Below are 24,311 nucleotides of genomic sequence, written 5' to 3' on the forward strand. Positions count from 1 at the left end.
AATCAGGTTTATGTGCTACCACTACAACTTACAGCCAGCTGCACTTACCAGTTTTCGCTCGCTCCAAACCATTTAAGCACGTACCATGTCGGCTTTTTACGTAGTACTAGCAAAAAGCAGAGCTTTGTAAGGGCTCGCGGAGTTTTTCTACCTAAATGTACCGGATCGCGACTTTGATCCAATCCGAGACTTGTTTCATGTTCGATCAAGTGGGTACGTAATAAGTCCGTTAAGAACGCAGCTATAAGTGAGAGCAAGAAAGAAATATACTAACCGGACCCCGGTTGCTGTCCGGTACGCCTGTCTGTCATAGCTTTTACTTTGTCCATTAAAAACGTGTCCAGACGACAAAATCAAATTGCCAATATCATCCACACGTAATATACAATTTCATAAGCGCTTATTACATCCAACACGGTCGCCCAGTACTTTTTGTAAGGAAGCCAACTGGCTTCCCTACATAACGTTGGGTCAGCGAGCCAATGTCCTTGAATTTAATTTTTGCGTCCACACCACACAATTGAGCGAAAAACTATCCCGTCTGGATACCTACTGGCGATAATCACGCTGCTCCGCACATAAACACACACACACACAGTTCCACTAGGTACAGCCAGGGTTCAGCATCAGCTCTATCTTGGCTACTGCTCTTCTAAGTGCTCATCAAGACGTGTCAGATGACCAAAACAGCGTGTGCCTACGTTGCACCAAACCTGAGTTCCACTAGGTACAGCCAGCCCAGCCAGGGTTCAGCATCAGCTCTATCTTGGGTACTAATCTCCTAAGTTCTCATCAAGACGAGTCGGATGACCAAAACAGCGTGTGTCTACGTTGCACCAGACCTGAGTTCCAAATAAGCACAGCCAGGGTTCAGCATCCGCTCCATCTTGGGTACTGCTCTCCCAAGTGCTCATCAATACGCGTCAGATGACCAAAACAGCGTGTGTCCATGTTGCACCAAACATGAGTTCCACTAGGTACTGTCAGGTTTCAGCATCAGCTATCTTAGGTACTTAACTGGTCTACCCAGTGATCACATGACGAGTTGGATGTCCAAAACAGCGTGTGTCTATATATGTTGCAGTTACATACAAGTTGCAGTCGTCGTCGGCCCTAAGTCACTGAAGTTTGTATTAATATGATCTAAACTTTATTTATGTAGGAAGTGGATATAAAAGAAACTCACTTTTAAACTGAATTTACTATATTTTGGCAAACAAATTAAAATAATAATCACAACACGTCTTTTTGGTTAGCTTCCAGAAATCTCTAATCGCGGACTCTCTCATGCTATCCCTTTCATACTACTTTATTCTATCTCATTCACTCTCAATACGTCATTCATACGTTCCATTTCACTCAATCCTACATTTATAATTTTAGCAGTTCAGACGTGAATAAGGCCAATGGCCCAGACGGTATACCTGCACGTGTATTAAAGTAGTGTGCGCCTGAGTTGTCTCCTGTACTGACACGCCTGTACCGCCTCTCTCTCCAAACTAGAACGGTGCCGAAATCCTGGAAGCTTGCAAACGTGCAGCCAGTACCCAAGAAGGGTAGTCGTGCTGATCCCTGCAATTACCGACTAATCGCCATTACCTCCATGCTCTGTAAAGTCATGGAAAGTGTACATAACGGCAAGTTGCTGACATGCCTCGAAGAAAAAGATCTGTTCAGTGACCGTCAATATGGCTTTCGCCGGGGCCGGTCTACTTTAGCGTATGTCATGCACTGCTGCGGCGAGGCCATCGAGAGGAACGGTGAAGCGCTCGCTGTTTCACTGGACATCTCGAAGGCCTTTGACGGGGTTTGGCACGCAAGTCTCCTTAGCAAGATTCCGGCAGGGATTCCGGCATACGGCATCCCTGCTGACTTTTGTAGCTGGCTATCTGACTTCTTGAGTGAACGGTCGATCAGAGTAGTCATTGATGGCTGCTCTTCGGACCTCATGGCCATTGACGCCGGTGTTCCTCAGGGGTCTGTTCTCTCCGCAACCCTTTTCTTGCTCCACATTAACGACATGCTGCAACCCAGCATTGTAGGTTATGACGACAGTGCGGTTGTTGAGAGATATTTGGCTAGTTCAGGGGACAGCAGCGATATACGTTCACAGAGAGAGACCATGGTTGAGCGGATGAACCTGACCCTTAGTCTCGTTTCCCAGTGGGGGGACGACAATCTGGTCGCGTTCAATGCCTCCAAGGTGTGCAGACGTGTCTGTTTTCCGCAAAACGGTCGTTTCGACCTGACTCCTTCTTTCCGAGGTGCATCTGTCTGTACCTATTACCGACAGCCTGGAACTCCTTGGCGTGGAGTTGAGTTCAGTCCTCAACTTCGGCACCTTCATTGAGTCTAAAGCACAGACTGCGGCCAGAAAGCTGGGCGTCCTAAATAAGGTGAAGCGGTACTTCACACCTGGACAGCTTTTAACACTTTACAAAGCTCAAGTCCGATCGTGTGTGGAGTATTGCAGCCACCTGTGTGTACTTGGTAGATATTCCACCAATTCGCACGAAGCGCTTTGCTTCCTCTTTTCTTATGCGCAGTCTATATTTCCGAGCTCATATAACTCGGCAACCTTCAAATCAAGGGTGAACACTTGAACAGGCACCTTTTGGGCAGGCTCGTTACATCGTAGGCCACGTCTTCGCCTCGGCTAGTCTGTGGCCATGAGTAAGCTCATTTATAATTAAAAAAAAAAATTACGTAAGACAATTTTTGGCAGTTTTTGACCCCCTCCCGCCCCTATGTAAGAAATAATAAGAATAAGCTGACCCCCTTCCCCTCCCGCCCCCTATATTACCGTATATTACGTAAGAATCTAAAGGAAAAAATGAGTAGGTACACGTTTGGTTATTAAAAAAAAATTATGAATGTTTATTTGTACGTAGGTACGTTTGTACAGGACAAAGGTACTTGAGCTCGTTTAAGCTAACTCTGCACCGTGTTTGATAGCACAGAGTGTAGAAGTATTATTATTATTTTAAACGTTATAATTTCATAGAGATTAAAAAAATCGCATCTTTGTGATCTTACTTACGTAAGAACTATGAAAACCCCCTCCCTCCCCCAAGTAAGAAAAAGAATGAAAAAATAAGATATGTTCGACCCCCCTTCACCTCAAAATCGTCTTATGTAATAAATGAATGACGCCAAAACTGTTTCTCGAACTGAAAATACCCGATTTAAGTTTGCTAACACAACATGACTGATCAGTTCATCAGCGTCACAAAACATACGAGTGAATTGACCTCCGCATTCTAGTAGGTATTCACAGAAACTTAATTGCTAAATTGGGAATCAAACCAAGCGAAGCGAGGTGGGTCTGAATCCAAAATGTTAACCCACTTTTGTATTCATCGTTGTTAATGGCGTAAGCGCCATAGACGTTATTGAAATTGAAAACACCACCATAGATATCGTTGTTTGAGTACCCACAACAAACCTTCTTGAGCTTTTCTTGGGCTTAGTCAATTTGTATAAAAATGTTCAATATTTATTTATTTATTTACTACTAACGCCATCTGTTAGAGAAATAAATAATTAACATTAGCACGAATGTTAATTTATTATTTTGCCAACAGATGGCGCTAGTAGTAATACAAAGTGTTATTATATTATTATTATTTTTTAACACATCTAGACATGAATTTAACTAGCTATGTTAAATCTCAAACCTAACAGTGCAGTAGTTTTTCCATAAAGTGTACCACAAGAATGCATAGTTTGTCGAATAGTGATAGGGCTCGCTTCGCTCGCCCTAATTAATTTATTGCACAAACAAAACAACTGTAACTGAAAGCAGAGAAGAAAGTAGGCCAAATTAAAAGAACTTCACAAATATGCATGTACAAATGCAGACATACCAACATACTTAATACTATGCACCTCATACTTAATACGTATGTACCTAAAATTATGCCCCGCTCCCGCTTACTCCCGCACTGTGTTCTTACTTTGGCTCAACGCCGCTCGCATCGCAACTCCACTCTTGTTAACTTTTCTATTAATCTTATCTCTTAAACTGAAACGTGGTCCAAATTTATTTTAGCAAGTTTGTCGTTTTTTACCGTAATGCTTCCAGAATTCAATGAGAGTTTCTGTTTAAATATATTCAGTTTTAAACTAGATATTTTGTTTTTCAAATAATTCAGTTCTTATGATATCATAAATATCCAGGTTCATGAGTTACAGCCTGGTGACAGACAGACGGACAGACAGACAGGTAGACGGACAGCGGAGTCTTAGTAATAGGGTCCCGCTTTTACCCTTTGGGTACAGAACCCTAAAAAAATAGGTTCCATCATAAAACTTACTAAATCACAATTTAGTATTGTTATTTTAATGATTTTCACGTCGACATATGCCAATATACTAATATATTTTTTAACTTGGGGCTTGTGTCAACCCAGATCTCCATCCAGTCCAACTCTAGGTAGTTAAAGTCAAGCCGAGCTAGCAAAGTTAGTATCTGTGTTAGTACAAGAAGCTGGAAAATCAAATAGAGTTTGTTAGATAGGCACACCTTCGTAGGCAGAACATGGAAAAGCCCGTGTAAATCGTAAGCTAAGTACATTACGTAAGTGGTATGTACAGTTAGCAGCAGAAGTTGCTAAGCGGGCGAGGTGTTCAAAATTACCTTGACGCACTCTTATTCTCTTAACAATAAAGTCTCCACTTTACGTGTAGGATTGGTACCCTTATTTTTTTTTTGTTTTTATTTGACACTTTGCGGGCATAATTGATTTATATATCCATCCAAAATTGCAGCTTTCAATCACGAACTATCACGGTGCAAAGCCTCTGACAGACGCACATGGCGAAACTATAAGGGTTCCTACTTGACTACGGGCCCCTAAAAAGGATAAAATAGGTATACAAAATAGTCGAGATACCTCCATGAGCAGTGTAGTTTATAGGTATATACAAAAACAACATAACTTTATCTGGACGAAATGTAAAACTTAATGTAGGAAATATTTTTTAATAATCCAGATCCCATCAGCGTCACACAGAAGCATTAAGTAAGTAGTAGTACCTACTATTTTATCGGACCTTCATAAGGCATGAAGATGAGTTAGATAAAATTAAGAAAAAGTAAAAACTTTACTATTTACACAACATTAAAACGTTGCAATTATTTAAGATTCGATTGCCAATGAAAAACTAAATAAACGGTATGAATGCTCTCCTAAAGATATTTCACACCGTCTTATCTTCCCCCATAATTACATCTTAACTACCAGATTACACCCAAATACCTGTACTATCAAAAACAATTACGAGCCCCTTCAACGGGATTATCCCATAGTTGGGCTCACCCCGGCCGGTTAATTAAAACTCCTTACGACTGAATATTCATGCCATACGGCGCACCATCTTGCGGACGTGAGCAGAGTCAGAAGGTTTTATTGAGTTTTGGAAGAATAAGCCATAACTCGGTAGATATTTATTTATTTATTTATTTATTTAAGCCTTTTATTTCTTTAATAATACATTATAATATATACAATACAATTAAATTTAAATTATACACTTTACAATTATGCAATTATTATTGATATAGAATTTGATGATTATTATTTATTTTTTAACTTTTATTATTATTAAAGACCTCTCGACGAGTATAGGCCTCCTCCATTTCTCTCCACTTTTTCCTATCTTGGGCTATTTTTGTCCAGTCGTCGTTTGTAAACTTTGTAAGTTCGTCCGCCCATCTCTCTAAAGGTAGATAGATATAACATCACATATTTCAACGGTTTTTCCTGAAAGTTGACTGGTCAGTAGGCTTTGCAAATTGATTTTGGACTGAAATCGCACTCGTAAATCTTAAATATTCCAACAAATAAAAAAAAAAACATGAAAACATTCTGCATTTTCCGTTTTCCGTTCGGTTGGTTTGCTTTAATAAATTGATTTATATTATGTTACACTCGCGCATATTATAAGTCCGTGTGCTGAAAAGCCTGAAATGATTACCTGTAGGATTATTATATTTTATTGTCACGTCAATGTCACGAATGTTTTCTATCACAGAAATGAAGCATCTACGGTAGCTGTTCTTACGAGACGGCTTCGCTTTATTGAAGTGCGCCATCCCGCTGACAGTCAATTCGCACTTATTTATATACGGACCCTTATTAGATTTTATTGTTGTGGCTGGCTTTCATTCTCTTAGCTTCTTAGCAGAAAAAATGTCCGTACGGCGTAAGAGCAATGGGTAAATCTACTGATACGTACCTGTTGATGAAATATTGTGTAGCCCTTACCACAAATGAAATTTATTTCGGGAGAATACTTTAAACATGAATTTTCTACTGATGTTTGCGGTCGATGCCCGTAGTGAAGCAACATCTGATTAAATTTTGGTCTGCATTCAAACAGAAAATATAAATCTGGCTTACTTACCCCACCTGACCTTATTTAGGTATTAAATTACTCGAACATAATTATCTCAGGTTTTTTTTTTCTGAAATGAGATCTTTACTGTATTAAAATAAAGTAGGTACCTGAAATATATTTATCTACTACACAGATAGTGAATTCAATGTACCTATAATACATTTACGAGTATTAAGCTTGGATTATTCGTAAAATAAATCGTTTTATCAGATTCATAGGAACCTCGGGATGTTAAGAGACATACCTTTCGAATTGCATTCGTATAGAATACAGTTAAACGTGAATTCGTATATTTTTAGTAGAAATACCCATCCACGTACCTACTTGCTTCCATAATATCTGAAGCTATAACAACATTCGATGTCTGTATTCAGCGTAAAGATGAGTACCTATTTAAGAGTCACCCATACAATACTCGTCTCTGCACATATTTAAATAAAAGAGCCATCCTGTTTAATTTAAATAGGTAGTTAAAGAGGTATCTTGTACAGTCACCTTCAAAATTAGCTACAAGTCATATACAGGGATCAAAGTGTTCAAACATACTTATTTAGTTTAATTAAATAAATAAGTAAATATAAAATAAATAACTAGGACATTATTACACAAAAACCGTCAATGGTCGGACAGACAGACAGACGCACGAATGATCCTATAAGGGTTCCGTTTTTTCCTTTTGAGGTACGGAACCCTAAAAATGTTTTTTTTTTGAGATAACTAATACCAACTCTATAAAACTGTATCATTCATTTTGAGCTGTGTGTAAAAGAACATCTGAAATGTCAGTTGAATGGAGGGCACATCAAGATTTTTCGGATTTATATAGGGACATATTTTTGAAAAACTCTAAAAGGTGTAGGTATGGCAAATAAATTAGATTTATTTATAAACTATATTTTTTGTTAAATTTGTAATTATACATTCCACACGTAATTACGTAAGCAGTGAATTTGAAATTTCATTTTGTTTCGTTATTTTATAATGTATTTGAGAGTACAAATATTATTGTTTAAAATGCTATTTGTCTTTTTCTAAAATCGATACAAATAATTTAATAATCGCAATAGAAACAGATGCCAAAATGCTTTTCACATTACACCAAGACACACATTTCACCAAGTCACAAAATAATTTTCTTAACTCGCTTCTCTGAATGGCATCAATCCCCTTGCAACTTTTACGGAACTTGGAATCCTATGAATTAATTATCTTAAAATCTGTCATAACGACGCCGCTGGGTGGAATCACACGATTCCAGTACAGACAGACGCTTACACATCAGTAAGTTCCGTCGTAAACGTTTACGACTCCCCGCGCACCGCGAGCACTTGGAGAGAAAATGTTATACTTATGATTTGTATGGGTTTTGTATGGTGTTAAGATTTGTGTAATAGTTATATCACTATCTTTTATTTTTGTATTCGTCGTTCGGTACCGTGTTAAGGTGTTAACATTAAGGCGCATTAGGTTCAGAAAGCGGTAAGTAGATGTCTTATTCGTAATATATTATGATGTGTAGTTGCATTGTAATAGGTAGGTAAGTACCATTGTTTGACAATAATGCCATAAATGAGGGTAGTTTCTCGCCTCCCCTGCCGCCACCGGCGCCTGCGCCGAGTCATCGGGCGCGGAGAGCTGCGGCCCGCAGTCTGCGCCGGTCCGTCACCGTAAACGCAAGCTCCTGATGACACTTCTCGGTACGAAGTGAAACATGTCGAGCGTTTTTCGACTTAAAATACGTGAGTGACCCGTTTTTAATATATTTACTAGGTAAGTACTGGATACCTAATTCTCGATGTCCTTAAGACGCGTGACTTTTGTTACTTCAATTAGTAGAAGGGACTAAACCTTACATCTGAGTGCGGTAAGAGGAAAGGGCACGATCTATTCTTCATACAAACGTAGTCTTTGCCATTACCGTTTGATTTTTTAGTTTTTTTTAATTATTATATAAAAGTTAGGAGCGAAAAACAGGTTTAAGTTTTTAAATGCACTCCTATCTTATAATAATGAAATATCTGGGTGGCCGAACTTTGCTCGGAAAACATATAATTCTCAAAATTGCGCGTTTTCCCAGAGACAAGACTATATAGCAAATTTCGTTGAAATCGTTAAAGCCGTTTCCGAGAACCCCGAAATATATATGGGTGATTTCGGAGTCGTGATCCCAACCCTTTTTTTCAGACTCAATAAACGATTGCGATGTTACCTGTATATATTTCAATTGAAATGCCGATGATTCATTATTTACTTATTTTAATTTAAAAAAATACAATTTCTGAAAATGCGTGGTCACCGTACTTTTCAAATTTTGAACCGTACTTTTTCAAACAACCTCTTTGAAAACAAACCGTCTGATAGAATACTTAATAATTTATGAGTAATAATGTCACAGAACGTCAAAGTCAATAAACGTGTCAACAAAGATTTTAAAATAAAATAAATAAAATAATTAATTATGCCTCCGCCGTACCCGTTTTCAAATATCGAGCGATCAGATATGGTAAAATTTTACTATCAAACGAACAACACTGTGAGAGCACGGCAGATTTTTCACCATCATTATCCCAATTTGCCAATACCAACCAGGCGTTTGGTTAACGCAATGGTGCAAAATCTTCGAGATTACGGACAGTTCAGCGTTCCAGCCCACGCTCAAGCACGAGGTGGTGATAGGCCACGAAGGCGAGATTACCCCGAAAACCTGGATCAACGCATACTGAGATATTTTTACCAAGATCCGCAACGCAGTACCCGACAAGCTGCTAGAAGGTACGATGTCAGCCAAAGTTTTGTCTGGAAACTGCTCAACGCTACTGAATTGCATGCATACCATTTTCTACCCGTCCAAGATATCTCCGCCCCTGATCTTCCCTTACGGATGAACCTGTGTCGATGGATTTTAGAAAATAAAGAAACAAATGTCCTGTGGAATGATGAGAGTTCATTTACGCGTCTTGGTTTGTTCAATATCCACAACGAGCATTTTTGGAGTGAAGAAAATCCGCATTTAACTCGGAGAAACGCATATCAAACACGATTTAGTTTAAATGTTTGGGCGGAAGTTATTAATAACGTTGTTATCGGCCCTCATTTCATCGAAGGCAGATTGACTGGTATGAATTACCTTGATTTATTACGAGAAGTTGTCCCGGAATTATTGCGAGGCGTCCCGGAGCTTTACTTAGAAAACCTGCATTATCAACATGATGGTGCACCTGCTCATTTTTAGGGTTCCGTACCCAAAGGGTAAAAACGGGACCCTATTACTAAGACTCCGCTGTCCGTCCGTCCGTCCGTCCGTCCGTCTGTCACCAGGCTGTATCTCGCGAACCGTGATAGCTAGACAGTTAAAATTTTCATAGATGATGTATTTCTGTTGCCGCTATAACAACAAATACTAAAAACAGAATAAAATAAAGATTTAAGTGGGGCTCCCATACAACAAACGTGATTTTTGACCGAAGTTAAGCAACGTCGGGCGGGGTCAGTACTTGGATGGGTGACCGTTTTTTTTTTTGCTTGTTTTGCTCTATTTTTTGTTGATGGTGCGGAACCCTCCGTGCGCGAGTCCGACTCGCACTTGGCTGGTTTTTATAACCGGGTTCGTGATTATTTTAATGAACAATTTCCCCAACGATGAATCGGTCGCCTTGGGCCTATTCCATGGCCACCTCGCAGCCCCGACCTCACACCGCTAGACTTTTTTCTCTGGGCAGAGGTAAAACGGTTGGTGTATGAGCAAGAATCTAACACCGTAGAAGAGCTACGCTAGCGAATCATTTTAGTCTTTGAAACGGTTAAGCAAAATCACTTTGCTCTAAACAGACTAAGGGGCAATCTTAGACGACGGGCGGAATTGTGCATACAGGAACAGGGTTCACATTTTGAACAACTTTTGAAGTACATTTAGTGTTGTAAATTTTGTGTTAATAAAGTTTTAATTTTTATTATGTATTTTACTTTTAACAAAAATACAAAATATCATAGTAGGTATCGATGGAATTTTTCGTATCTGTTTATCAGTTTCATCATAACAACCTCCTTATCTGCGACGATTGTAGTCTTGTAGAGTATGCACTTGACATAAACAATAACAGTAGGGGTCACATGATCTGAAATCATCCCAGAGTTTTTTTTTTACTGTGATGACTAAAATAAGCCACAGGAATTTTGTTAGTCCTAACCTATCGTAATCCTTAGGAGAAACTAAGCTAAATGCTCCTTGCTTGCTCCACGACCCCGGAATTACCTTGTATAAATATACAAGACTTGCTCGTTTAAAGGTATAAGATAATTCCAAAAAATCTAATAGCTATGATTACAATACATCAAATTGTGTAAAAATATTTTTAATAATGTTAATATCCGGAAACAAGGAGAGAAGGAGAAAAAAATAGGGACTACATTTGTATGGAAAGGCGGTTTCGGGGCGGTCGTCCCCTTTCTTCTTAAGTTATATGCCATTTGCTCCATTGAGCATAATATTTTACTCCTTGTGGCTTAAGACGATGATGATGACGAAACGTTAAAAAGCTTTACTATAGGCAACAATTTATGCGGTACCGTAAAACGGGGTGAGTAGGTTTGGCGGGGAGAGGTGGGTTATGAATGGGGAGAGAAGGTTTGAGAGGGGGATGAGAAGGGATTTTAAGGCTACTGCTACAAAAATAATGTATTCCAATTTAAAATGGAGCTATAGTAATAAGCATAATAAAAAAAAATCGATCCAACATCTTCCAAAATTACCTTTGTATGAAAACCCCTCTCACCCCAAATACGAGGCACTACGGGGTGAGGTGGGTTTTCCTCTTTATCGTCAAAGTTATGAAATGGAATTACCCAAAATAAAATCAAACTAAACTACAAACGTCCGGAACACTTATTATATGTATACACCATTTAGTTTTCATATGTAAAAATAAAATGTTATCGAGGTTTGAATTTCAATTTTGACCCAACTCACCCCATTTTACGGTAAATGAAAAAAAATTGTAAACCTCTACATGCCTACGTAACTAAAACTCTCATTTAACCGTAAATACATATAATAAAGTAATGAGATCTTGTGAATGCCTCAAAGGAAGCGAGTCAAGCGCATTTATGAGAGCCTCACCGAAATACTAAATACGCTTTTTGAACTGCACGGAGCTATTGGATCTGATCCAACTTTTAAGAGCACTGGTCACAGACAAAAGTACCTAGATGTACAGTTAAAATAAAAATTATATGACTGCTTTATTTTAAGCTTATGCTTTTGTTGTAAAGGCTTGCTAAAATAAAAAAAATCGTAACAAGGTAGTTTAAAAGAAATTAGCCACAAACATTTACAAAACAGCCATATAGGAAATAAAACTTCACTTGGTACGTTACCGGCCTACTCAGGTAAAATCCATACTAATATTATAAAATGCGAAAAGTGTGTCTGTCTGTCTTTCTGTCTGTCTGTTACTTCTTCACGCTTAGACCGCTAAACGAATTTAGTTGAAATTTGGCATAGTGCTAGTGTGTAAACATTTTTATTGTTATTTTTTAAGAACACAGGGATAAGGTAATTTATAAAGTCCAACAGTCACAACAAATATTACCTACACTTAATTACCAACTGGGTTTATTTTATAATTAGCAGAATTGTAAATAAACACAAAACCACCAACAGGCTTTCTGATCAATTCGTGATATAAGAGGTACCTATTATGCATGTTATTATAATAAATATTTATAGTTTTCTGTTAGTTAATTAGCGATTTGAAACTACTGTTCGAAAAATGCTGAGTACCTATTCTGTGAGCAGTCGAGTGTCTGCAAAAACGACCGTAAAGTAAAGAGAGATTTAAACAAATATTCCTAAAGCTTTGACTAAACGAGGTAAATGACTTTTGTATTTAGTGAGTTTGTTTAGGAGCAAAAAATAACACAATATATACTTAAGTTTGAATTTTACTTTGAACGTTGGTTTTATTAAGAGTTAGGGAACGGGGGGTAATGAGAGCCATCGGGTAATGAGAGCGATGGTATTTTACCGAAAACTACCCCTATTGGCGCACGAGTGACCACTCGGGCGTGTTCTTCGACCTTCGGGAATGTTCGTGTAACGTGGCCGACTCGTTGGTGTGCAGCATTGAGTCGCAGGAGACGGTTGTTTTTTTTTCGTTCCGTGCTTATCAAAAAGTTCAAATTGTCAGCGACGAGATAAGCATGGAAATATGATATTGTTGAACAAGTTTGTATTCATTGCATACACAAATTAATCATCTATCAAGTGTCATTCAATCGATTCTGATAGAAAGCTGATTAAAATATTTATGTAATTATTTATCAAAATGGAGGTAAGCGGGTAATGGGAGCCTAGGATTTATCTAAAGATCTATCTAAAGATCTGAAGGATCTAAAGGATCTAAAGATTTATCTTTATTAGCAGAGTAAGGTTTTGCTGATTTAGTTATGGTAAAAATCATATCCAGCAAGATTCTAAATTATGGCTCCCATTACCCTTATGAAAATTTATTAGGCTCTCATTTTCCGAAGTGTGGGGTAATGAGAGCGAATGACTTTTTTATATTTTGATTTGTTTTTCCAAAAAGCATTTCTTTAGCAGGTTCAAAACGTGATTATCTGATACTCAAATAAACAAGGTTTATGTTCATACTTGAAATATATTATAATTTAATCATATGTCGTTTTTATTAACAATTTTTCTTAGTAGGCTCCAATCCCCCCCCCCCCCGCTCCCCTAATACTTAGAAGGGTTCCAGATATTATTCGTTATATAAAATTAAGTGAAATTTGGATTGTGGAATTGTTATAATATATAATACTAGCGACCCGCCCCGTCTTCGCACGGGTTAACAAATTATACAGAAACCTTCCTCTTGAATCACTCTATCTATTTAAAAAAAACCGCATCAAAATCCGTTGCGTAGTTTTAAAGATCTAAGCATATATACAGATAGACAGACAGACAGCGGGAAGCGACTTTGTTTTATACTATGTAGTGATAAAGAATAAAGTTAGTTATTTAACATCTATTAATCGTTATAATTATAATAGTTTAGTAGGTATCGCAAATCTAATACCTTTAAACGAGCAATTCTTGTTTATTTATTTATATATATATATATATATATTTCGGGGATCTCGGAAACGGCTCTAACGATTTCGATGAAATTTGGTATATAGAGGTTTTCGGGGGCGAAAAATCGATCTAGCTAGGTCTTATCTCTGGGAAAATGCGCATTTCCGAGTTATTATATGTTTTCCGAGCGAAGCTCGGTCACCCAGATATTTTACATATTATTTGTGGGCAAATATACGTCGGACATGTGAGTTGTATTGTGAAACTCTGGATGTCACTTGAAATTTATTATTTTCCTGTTATTTCTCCCATATACTTTTTCTTTTATCTATTAATTTGTATAGTGACTTAGTTTTCACTGTCTGTACAAATTTTGTAAGTAGCAATTAATTAATTGATACAAACTGTATTGAGTGTGTTAATGATGATCGTTTTGTATAAAATCACTAACGGCTATGTTAATTTAAAGTGAAGGTTTAAACAAATTAAACAAGTTGATTGTACTTAGAGGCAGAACTTTTATATAAAAAAATCGGCCAAGTGCGAGTCGGACTCGCCCATGAAGGGTTCCGTATTTAGGCGATTTATGACGTATTAAAAAAAAAAACTACTTACTAGATCTCGTTCAAACCAATTTTCTGTGGAAGTTTACATGATAATGTACATCATATATTTTTTTTAGTTTTATCATTCTCTTATTTTAGAAGTTACAGGGGGGGGGGGACACACATTTTACCACTTTAGAAGTGTCTCTCGCGCAAACTATTTAGTTTAGAAAAAAATGATATTAGAAACCTCAATATTATTTTTGAAGACCTATCCATAGATACCCCACACGTATGGGTTTGATGAAAAAAATTTTTTTGAGTTTCAGTTCTAAGTATGGGGAACCCCAAAAATTTTTTGTTTTTTTTTTCTATTTTTGTGTGAACATCTTAATGCGGTTCACAGAATACATCTAAGTACTTACCAAGTTTCAACAGTGTAGTTCTTATAGTTTCGGAGAAAAGTGGCTGTGACATACGGACGGACAGACGGACAGACGGACAGACGGACAGATAGACAGACAGACATGACGAATCTATAAGGGTTCCGTTTTTTGCCATTTGGCTACGGAACCCTAAAAAGCCCGCTCACTGTTTTAAATTAAAAATTCCATGACTGATAATTTTACTAAGCCCTTTATTCGAATAACTAGTTTCTTTTATTTATCCAGACATTCCCTTTGAACGTTGCAGTCGGACATCCAACTGATACTTGCCTTCACTTTTGTCAGAAAAAGCTAATGAGTACAAAAAAGGTAATATGACAGAAAGAAAAACACGAAGAGAGAAAAACAGCTCTTTGTTGTTGCAGTTGAACTTTTTCAGAGAATTGAGAGTAGGTCTTTGTGAGAGCGTTCGAACCTTTGCAAGAATGACATAATATTATTTAATCTACAACATTTTTTTCTACAGCTGCCGATAAAATAAACACATGTTCATTATTGTCTCATCATTTTGATATCTCCTTTTTCTTTCGGGTTGTCTCTCTCTGCTCCACGTGGAAAGAACACCCCTAGCTTTAACATACAAACAAAAGATCATCAAATCCAGTTTTGAACTGGACCGTAGACGACAGACGACCTTCTTTTTCGCAGTCGGTTTATTCAATCGGCGCAATAGGCTACATGACTAATTTTTTTTTTTATGGTATCAATAGATCGGGTTTGTTTTTAGGATCAAATGTCTATAAGGGACCCATTGCATTAAAGTAACACAAAAGTCAGAAATTGTAGTCAAAGTCCGACAGTCGCACTTCACTCGCGAAACGCCCTATACAAAACGGCCAGAGGCCATGACGTCATCGCCCATCTTGTAGTATGGACAAAACAAGAAAATTGCGTTTTTGTCGGTGAAATATTGCGTTTATGTATATAGTTGCTATACAATATTTTTTTGGATGAAATGTAAGGAATCGAATGGTACCCTTACTTTTAATTTATCGTTTTTGAAAGTTAAAAAAAACTTAAATTTTCAAACTTTCAGGTCCTGTAATTTTGTAATTTTTCAATATTTTATTTTAATATCCACATTATTGTGATAAATTGCTCGTTTGCTATCTATTTTACTAGATTTTGTTATAAAATTCAACATGTGTCATCATCCCTATTCTGAGGTGGAACTTTTGACAGTTTGTTCGTGAGATTACATGTGTAGGCTCTACATTTATAATTCGATAAAACTTAATTTTTGGTTAACCTACACATTCGTAATCGTATAATATGCTAACATACTGTGTAGGTATACCTTCGGTGTATGTTGTTTGCAGCATTGTTTTTTTTCCTCAAGATTGGGTTATCTCGACCGCAGGGCACTGTGTTACACGAGCTTCTAGCAGACACGATAACAAGCAAGTTAAAACAGTTATAATATAATGCATAACTTGGACTGGATACTATCGTCTTTATAAATTTTCCACATTCTATGTAATAAACATCCTAAGGGCGCCACTGAGTATACGCACGCAAAATTATGTTATAATGAATTCACATGAAGAATGCAAACATCAAAATTGTTAAATTTATCGTCACCTAGCAGCCATAAATAGTAAACTTTGCTTAGTTTGGGGCTAGGATGATCTGTTTAAGAGGTCCTCTTATATTTATTTATTTATCTCATTCTGTTTCATATGTTCTCCGTCCTGTACAATTGCTATAATTATCCTGTATTTCTCGTTTTTATTCCATCGTTAAATTTTAACTAAGTACCTATGTTTCTAAATAAAACCTATTGTATCTCTATAGGGACTTGAGTATTTTTCAGTACCTACCATCGAACCAGGAAAATACACCTGCTGAAAAAATACATTCAAAGTTATTAAACCTTCTCGCAAAATTTCACGGGAATCGGTTGAGAAGTGTGACCCGAAGCGAAACATAGCAACAGAGCTGGACAGCCGCTGGGTAACCATAACAAAAAAAAAAAATTTAACCATCATGAACGCTACTTCACAAAAAAATTCAATTAACGGTTTTCTCTGGAAAGGCCGAAACGATTAGCAACACTCTTAACTGTACATCGGTGGACCTTGTTACAAAAGACATAAGGTCCACTAATATACAGTTAACGTGTGGGCGATGGTATGCATAAGCCTTGGAGGATATAATCAAACGGAGACGCCATGTCTGTAATTTTCTGTACAAAACAGTCTGCCGATTTTTGCGGGGGAGGGGAACGTCAAATGTATGCGTAACGTAAAAATAGCCATGTCAGATAAACGTCAGTTCATACATTGTGTATGACCGTTGGCCGCCTATTTTCGACAGAGGGGAAAGCCTGTTAATGGCTACTCCGTTTAGTTGTATCCTCCAAGGCATAAGCGGTGGCTATAAAAATTCATACCATAACGTGAGGGGTGTGGGTGGAATTAATAACATTATAATATATTATATCAGGGAGGAATGTTACTCATCCGCGAATAAATTCATAGAAAATACCCCTTTAATAAAAAGATAGTATAACGTAGGAACGTAGTAAAAGGTATTCATAATTTCCGGTTATTACCTAGGTACAGTCAAGTGTAAAAATATGGGTGCATACAACTTAGGTACTCAAAAATATATCCCATAGTTCTTAATTCGCTCACATAAGAGCTACGGGACATATATTTGAGTATGATGAGTGCCCACCCATATTAGTTCACACTTGCCTACTTATTAGTTCATTACAAAATTTATCTTAAATCGGAGGTAAATCTTAAAACTAAGATACGCGATTAAGTCCCGGTGTACAATTTAATAATGTGTAAAAATCGTGTAAGTTTAAATCAGTGTTAAAATTTATGTTTGTTGGTATTTTAAGTGTATAAAGGATACCTATACTGTGGTAAATGAAGAACTACGTACGTATAAGGATTGATTGAAAGAGACTACACCAAAGCTGATTCGCAATTATTTTAGCGCAATAACATTGCTGCCTCAGCTTTTTTATTACAGCCATATAAGTTACACGCATGCCAAGTTTCATGGCTTTATCTAAGAGATGCGACTATCTTACTATTGAAATTAGTAAGGGCATGGAGCATACTTCCAACTAAACTTTAATTAAGGAAAATATACGTAGGTACATTCATTTTCATACGGCGTTGTCGTTTCTGAACACTAATATGATTATGTAGATTTAAATGTAATTTAGCTAATGTACTTAACCCTTTTCCAGGCCGCACCAATCTAGAAGGTTTTCCTAAAAAATCGAAATATTATTTGATTACAGGAATATATTATATTAGGCTGTCCATCGCAACACAACGCGGCAACGCAGCGAGCGTGATGGGCACCTTTGCGTCACGGACAGCCCGAGCCGGGTTTTAGTAAGTAGTTATTTTTTATATTTTTAGTTTGTATTTATATTTAAGTTTTTACTTGTGATTTGTTTTAAATAATTAATATCTCTTATATTCCAATGCGCAATGAATCTAGCTTTTATTTTGAGGACAACTTAAATCGTAATGCTAAAGTTGTAATTCTATTGGGGCGTATGTGGTCGATAAATCGTACTATCCTGAAAAAGGCTTAACAAATAAGAACTCATCTTGCCGCCTATTCAAGGTGACAACAAAGCGTATCGTTGTCTTAGCGCAAGCGATTGTCACTGACAATCGCTTGCGCTAAGACAACGATACGCTTTGTGTCTCTATCTCTCTTCCATATTACTCATATTAGTGCGACATTGACGGTTGCGTTTCGTTCGCTACGGAGCGTAAGCGATTAGCATGTTGGCTACGCGGCCTTAACAGCTGGCTGTCGTAAGCAACCTTGCGAATCATAAAAGCTTTCAGTAACTAATCTAAATCGAAATAAAACGCAAACACTTTGTATACCATGTATGTAGGTCAAACTATTTCTTATTAGAGCAAAAAGCTCTAAGCCTACCGAAACGTGTTCAGTAGTAAGTGTCAAGTATTTTTCTTACCAACCTATGTAAATTACTTTGGGTACAAACAAAAACTTGGCACCTGAGCACTCTGTCCCTGCTATTTACATAATTTTAACGCGGAATTGAACGCACTGTGCCTTTGTTTTGGCAAACATTTTCGGAATATACGGTGGTTGTTAAAATAGATTTGCAAATGTTTGTATCGGAATTTATTATGCTCTGATCCATTGTTATGCATACGATTTAAAGGGTTAAATTATTACCTATGCCTGAAAATCTAGTTGGTATACTAGTTAATACATATATCGCTTATTTTAACGTGATGTGTAGATACTAGTTATATATCGCTTATTTTAACGTGATGTGTAGCGAACTTTCTGATTTTTGAATATTAACTATACAATTATTAAAACAAAAACTCATTTCGGGTCTTAATAAACGTTAGTGTAAAAAGTTAGTGCATTCAATTGTGTCAACGTAAACGTAATAGTTGTCTGAGTGTAACCATGGTTTGCTGTTTTATCAAATACATAATATTAATTTTTATACCACACCACCATCCTCACGGCTAGTCGGCTACCAAAATTAAATGGTCACTCATACGGAATCAGAGCACCCCACTATCCTCGTGGTCTTGTCTGTCCTACCCCTAAAGAGTAATTACGAAATCGGAGGCGCGGAGGGAGAGAAGAAGGCCTACCGCGAACCACGTTCGACGTGTTGCCTCCCTGTCACACTTACGTACGAAATTACAAGTGCGACAGAGATGCAACACGTCGAACGTGGTTCGCGGTAGCCCCTCAGCTCTTGCCCGCTATGACGGAGCCCGGGAACGAGCAAGGCGAGTGGCTGACGTGGCATGCCTGGCGGTCGCTCGCGTTTTCCGCGCCGCCAGCCGCCCCGCCGGTCGCTTTAGACCAATGTCGTGGCCAGGCCGTGAGGCTGGCCGCCGTCGGCGACAGGGGAGAGCGGAAAGGCTGCTCTTCCGCACTCCCAGAGCCACCCAGATCCAAAAGCCTCCCACGATGGGCCCCTAATAAGTCCAATAAACTCCAGATTTGATGGACACCCCAGCGTTTTTCATAGTTTTGATGAACAGCGCCACGCGTGGTAAATTAAAGAACTATTTCGACCAAAATGAAGCGGCAAATTGCAAACGGCGCTGTTAATGTCATAAGATATTTTACAAAATGCCGACTTTTTACAATTTGCCTTCGAGAATTTTACAAATAACGTTTGTATAAAATGACGACACCGTATGTAAACGGCAGATTCTTACAATTTACCTGCTACAGATACATAAACGCTCGGCACCGTTAACATCCTTATCAAGTCTAAATATTTATGTTGTCTTTTTTTTTCATTCACATCTTATTTCATCGTTGTTTAATTCAAGTCTAGAAGAATCTTACCAGATTTTTACGCAAACAAAGAATATTGGAAAAAAATAATATAATCCGCGAGATATTAGCTTTAGCACGTTTCAATTATCCTGGGATCAGATAAATTCCTCGACAAACAGACATAATGGGTCATTTTATGTATTATCTGTTATCATTATTGTGATGTTACAGATCCCTATTTTCCCAAAATAAATACTTAATAGTTTTTCAAAAATTAATGACTCATGAAAACGCCAATAACGCCAATAGAAAAAAAAACAGATACATTCTCCAAGGTGAAACTGTGCATGGCTTTAATGACACGTCTATTTATTTTTTTATTGGGATCCGTAATGGGAGTTTGTAATTTCAATGACAATGCAATAATATACTAACATGGGGCTGATCTAATGATACAGTCGGAAGTTAGCCAAAAGATGTTCTAAACAGAAAAACATATACTAAAATTCAATTTAGACTGATTAAGAAAGACTCGAAAAATACAGACTTACAAAGGAGAAAATTCACAGATATAAAGTATTTTAGTGCTTAGGTAACGAATTATTGTATTGAACTTGTACCTAAGGTATAAATACCTACAGAAACTGTTCTACTTTTAAATATCTATTTGTGACTTGGTCAACAATGTGTAGTAGCTGTAGGCACCTTTCAAAATCTGAAACAAATGTAAAGGTTTTGATTTATGTTTTCATTTAACTTTTACTGTTAATTTATGCAAACCCATTATTTAATGCATTAGCGGAAAGCACATGTTTGTGCATTTAAACCTCAAACTTGGCTAATTTAGTAACGTTTAAATTAAATTCTTAATTTCATAATTTACTGGTGCATTATCATATTATGTACATAAATAAATTCGAATCTACTAGTAACATCAGAGTGATATTAGAATCATGTTATTAAGCTATCGTGCGTCTCACTTGCGCCAATACACGTATGGACAAGTACGACGAAAATGCACGACTAAATACGAGGGGCGTTCAAAATATTCTCGGTATTGATATCTTACGACCTCTTCTAAAATTTCTTTCGTTACTGGCCGCTAAGGTTTATTCATTGACATTAAAAAAAAGTATAATTCGAACCGAGATAGTCTTTTGTTTTTCTGCAATTGCTGAACAAACATGAACATCCTGTGCGAATTGACAATGTTAACTAAATTAGAACATCGATGCGTGATAAAATTCTTGACAAAACAGGGTAAAAATCAAAAAACCATAAAAGAGGAAATGGATTGTGTTTACCGTGAGTCTGCTCCTTCTTTATCTACCATTCAAAAGTGGTCAAGCGAGTTTAAACGCGGAAGGGAGAGTATTGAAGATGACCCTAGACCTGGCCGGCCTGTAGTAGCTACTTCACAAGAAAATATTGATAAAGTGGAAAAACTTATATTGGAAGATGGTCGAGTGAAGGTAAAATCTATAGCACAAGTAACCAATCTCTCTATTGGTACCGTACATGATATTATCCATGACCATCTTAATATGTCAAAAGTAAGTGCAAGATGGGTTCCGCGAATGCTGACTCGGCTTCAAAAAGACATGCGTGTAGCTTGTTGTTCCGATTTTATTGACCTGTGCGGTGAAAATCCTGATGAGGTGCTGCAAAGAATAGTTACTGGAGATGAAACCTGGGTTCATCATTATGACCCAGAGAGTAAACAAGAGTCCATGCAGTGGCACATTAAGGGTTCAGCTCATCCCAAGAAGTTGAAGGTCATCCCTTCAGCTGGCAAGGTCATGGCCACGATATTTTGGGATTGTGAAGGAGTATTACTAATCGATTATAAAGAAAAAGGTGTAAATATCACAGGACAGTACTACGCTAACATTCTACGTCAATTAAAGGATTTAATTAAAGAAAAGAGGCGAGGAAAGTTAACCAAAGGTATTCTGCTTCTGCATGACAACGCCCCCGTCCATACTGCTCATATTGCCAAGGCAGCTATTGTTGAACGTGGGTTTAAAACTGTTACTCACCCACCGTATAGTCCGGACTTAGCCCCCAGCGACTTCTTTTTGCTCCCCAATCTTAAAAAGGATCTGCGTGGAAATAAATTTTCTGACGATGAAGCATTGAAGGCGGCAGTGGAGGAGCATTTTTACACGAAAGATAAAAAATATTTTTACGAGGGATTAAAAAAAATAATTGATCGATCTTTTAAGTGTATGAACATAGGGGGGGAGTATATTGAAAAATAAAAATATCAAACTTTTCGTACTTGTTTGTTTTCATTCTCATACCGAGAATATTTTGAATACCCCTCGTAGCATGATAGCAAATTGGCCCGATGGCAGCTGCAAAAATGCTACAATTACTGTACCTGACCTTTAAAGTACCTGTACCTTATAATACTACTCGTCAAATAAGTTTTTAGAACAACTTACACTTATAAAAGTGGGTAGAGTTAGATTGGTGAAAGGCCCTGCAGAAAATACAATTTCTTTGCGGTACTGCCCCAGTAATATGACGAGATCCTTGCGGAGAGCATTCTTAGACCACCATCTGCTTTCGTAAGGGCCTTGAATTACTTCCTGGCTCTGAAACAAGTCTTTATCAGCGATTTAAGCGCATCGAAAGTGGATGAAAGCACCTCGTTTGTTTCATTACGAGTATATGCTATAACATACATTGTTTAAGTTGTTGAAATATAATTGTTTTTCAGAATTTCTGTATGCTACAAAAGTGAAAACCCACTATATGAAAATATTTTATAGATCAGGCATAGGACGTAAATCGAGTCCGCACTCAAATCACGTATATGTTTACTGTTGTTAAATTAATGACAGTTTGAATTAATTGCACTACAACTCAGGGCCACTTTCACCAGTCAATGACCCGGGGTTAACCGGTTAAACCAATAACCATGGTTACCAGTACAATTTCACACTGGGTTAACGGGGTTAACCCCGGATTAGTGGGATGGTGCAAGTGGAGCTTAATGAATTACTTCATGAAATTACTTACAGTGTACATAACATCGTTGCTGTGCCAGCAATACATAAAGAGTTGAGACACGCCGAACACGAGATATTCAACTTGTAATATCGTTTGCATCATACTAGTTCCAAACTGAAATTATAAGATTTATGTTTTATACTGGAAGGAAGGATTGCCTACTGATAAATCAATCATTGGAAATCGTTGTGAGAATTTTAATTACTTATAGTGTTTTGTCTTATATGTTGGTCTTACCCTTATCTGATAGGCAGTTACGCAGAGCATCACTGAGCATACAAACATGTAGAAAAGCATGATCGGCGACAAGCAGGAGTCAAAGAGACTCGAATATCTGAAAAGAAAAATGGAAATAAAATTAAAAAATAACAAGAGTAATAGCAGTGGATGTGGCACAAGTAGCTGTTTTATAAGTTGGTGTTGCAAGAAAATAAATGATTCTTACTTAATTAAGTTAACATGTCTTATATGACATTCTTTGAATCTCTTCTCTGCTTCCTCACGAGATACAGGATTATTTTCAGTTCCAAAAATCTCTGCAGAGTCTCTTCTTAGAACCTGCAATTCTCCTTTAAAAAATACCATAGTCACTATTGCGTTAGTGTCAAATGAAGTGATCCAACCTCCACCGTATATAGCGGCGTAGCTTTGGAAAGCGCAGGCAGCCAAATATCCACTGATCTTATTTTTGTCGAATGGAACCCAAGAACTCACGACTTGGATATATGATTCTTCTCCATTCTTGACATTATCTCTATATGTTTGTGAAAGTACATATTTGATGATCGGCTGGACCATAACGATTACAACCGTAGTATACATGAGCGACCAATAAAGGTATGTAATTTTACGCGAATACTTTGTATTTTTTTTAATAATGGTTAGGTTAGTTTCGTCTGTACTTTTTCGCTGGTTTAAATCCGCTTCTGTCACATACTCAATTATGTCTCGCCAAGAATTTTGCCAAATCAAGAAGGTCGATACTTTTACTACACTCACACTAGCCAACATAGTAATTTTAAGATTTTCCAAAAGCATATTCATGTCCGATTTGATAAACCATATATCCACGTATTCTGTAGCCGTAAAGTAAATGATAGATATATGTAGACATATGTAAACATGTCTCATAATTACGTTTTCTGGAAGTAGAAGTCCCCAAAATTGTAAAGCTTTTACATTGGGACCAAGCAAGGGTCGTTTTGGATTTTCCAATTTTTTCAAAACGTATTTAATCATTTTACATTGTTCTTATGTTTTTTCACCAGGAAATGAAAATAATTGTGACAAACGACCTTAATAATATGTCTTTTTATACCTTCTCTTTTGTATTAGTGATGGGGTGTTCTTAAATAACAGTAAACTTAATTAAGATACTTAACGGTAAACGTAATTAGTAGTCAATTGTAACTCGCAAGTCGTTATCACTCGTTACTACTATATTAATATTAAATCAATAAATGCCTTAGGTATGCATTATTAGATTTATTAGCCTACATGCAAACTTTGAGGTCATAAATAATAGTAGTTTATGTGACTGCTACATAATGAGAGGCA

The 24,311-nt window shown here is 37.2% G+C and overlaps 1 protein-coding gene and 1 long non-coding RNA gene across 2 annotated transcripts in view; both read right to left on the minus strand.

The window, feature by feature from the left end:
• The window catches only part of LOC134658847 (uncharacterized), a 367,332-nt gene that overhangs the window by 245,931 nt on the left and 97,090 nt on the right, over positions 1-24,311 (minus strand). The window lies entirely within an intron of this gene.
• On the minus strand, positions 20,362-24,045 carry LOC134662160 (odorant receptor Or2-like). The gene is made up of 5 exons (XM_063518426.1): positions 23,200-24,045; positions 22,992-23,088; positions 22,764-22,868; positions 22,184-22,336; positions 20,362-20,451 (listed from the first exon to the last, which is right to left on the minus strand). The coding sequence occupies exons 1-5, from the start codon at positions 23,991-23,993 to the stop codon at positions 20,392-20,394; spliced, it is 1,209 nt and encodes a 402-aa protein (XP_063374496.1). The 5' UTR covers positions 23,994-24,045; the 3' UTR covers positions 20,362-20,391.

The sequence above is a fragment of the Cydia amplana genome, chromosome 2 (assembly GCF_948474715.1).
Source record: "Cydia amplana chromosome 2, ilCydAmpl1.1, whole genome shotgun sequence".
In the NCBI taxonomy this organism is placed as follows: Eukaryota; Metazoa; Arthropoda; class Insecta; order Lepidoptera; family Tortricidae; genus Cydia; species Cydia amplana.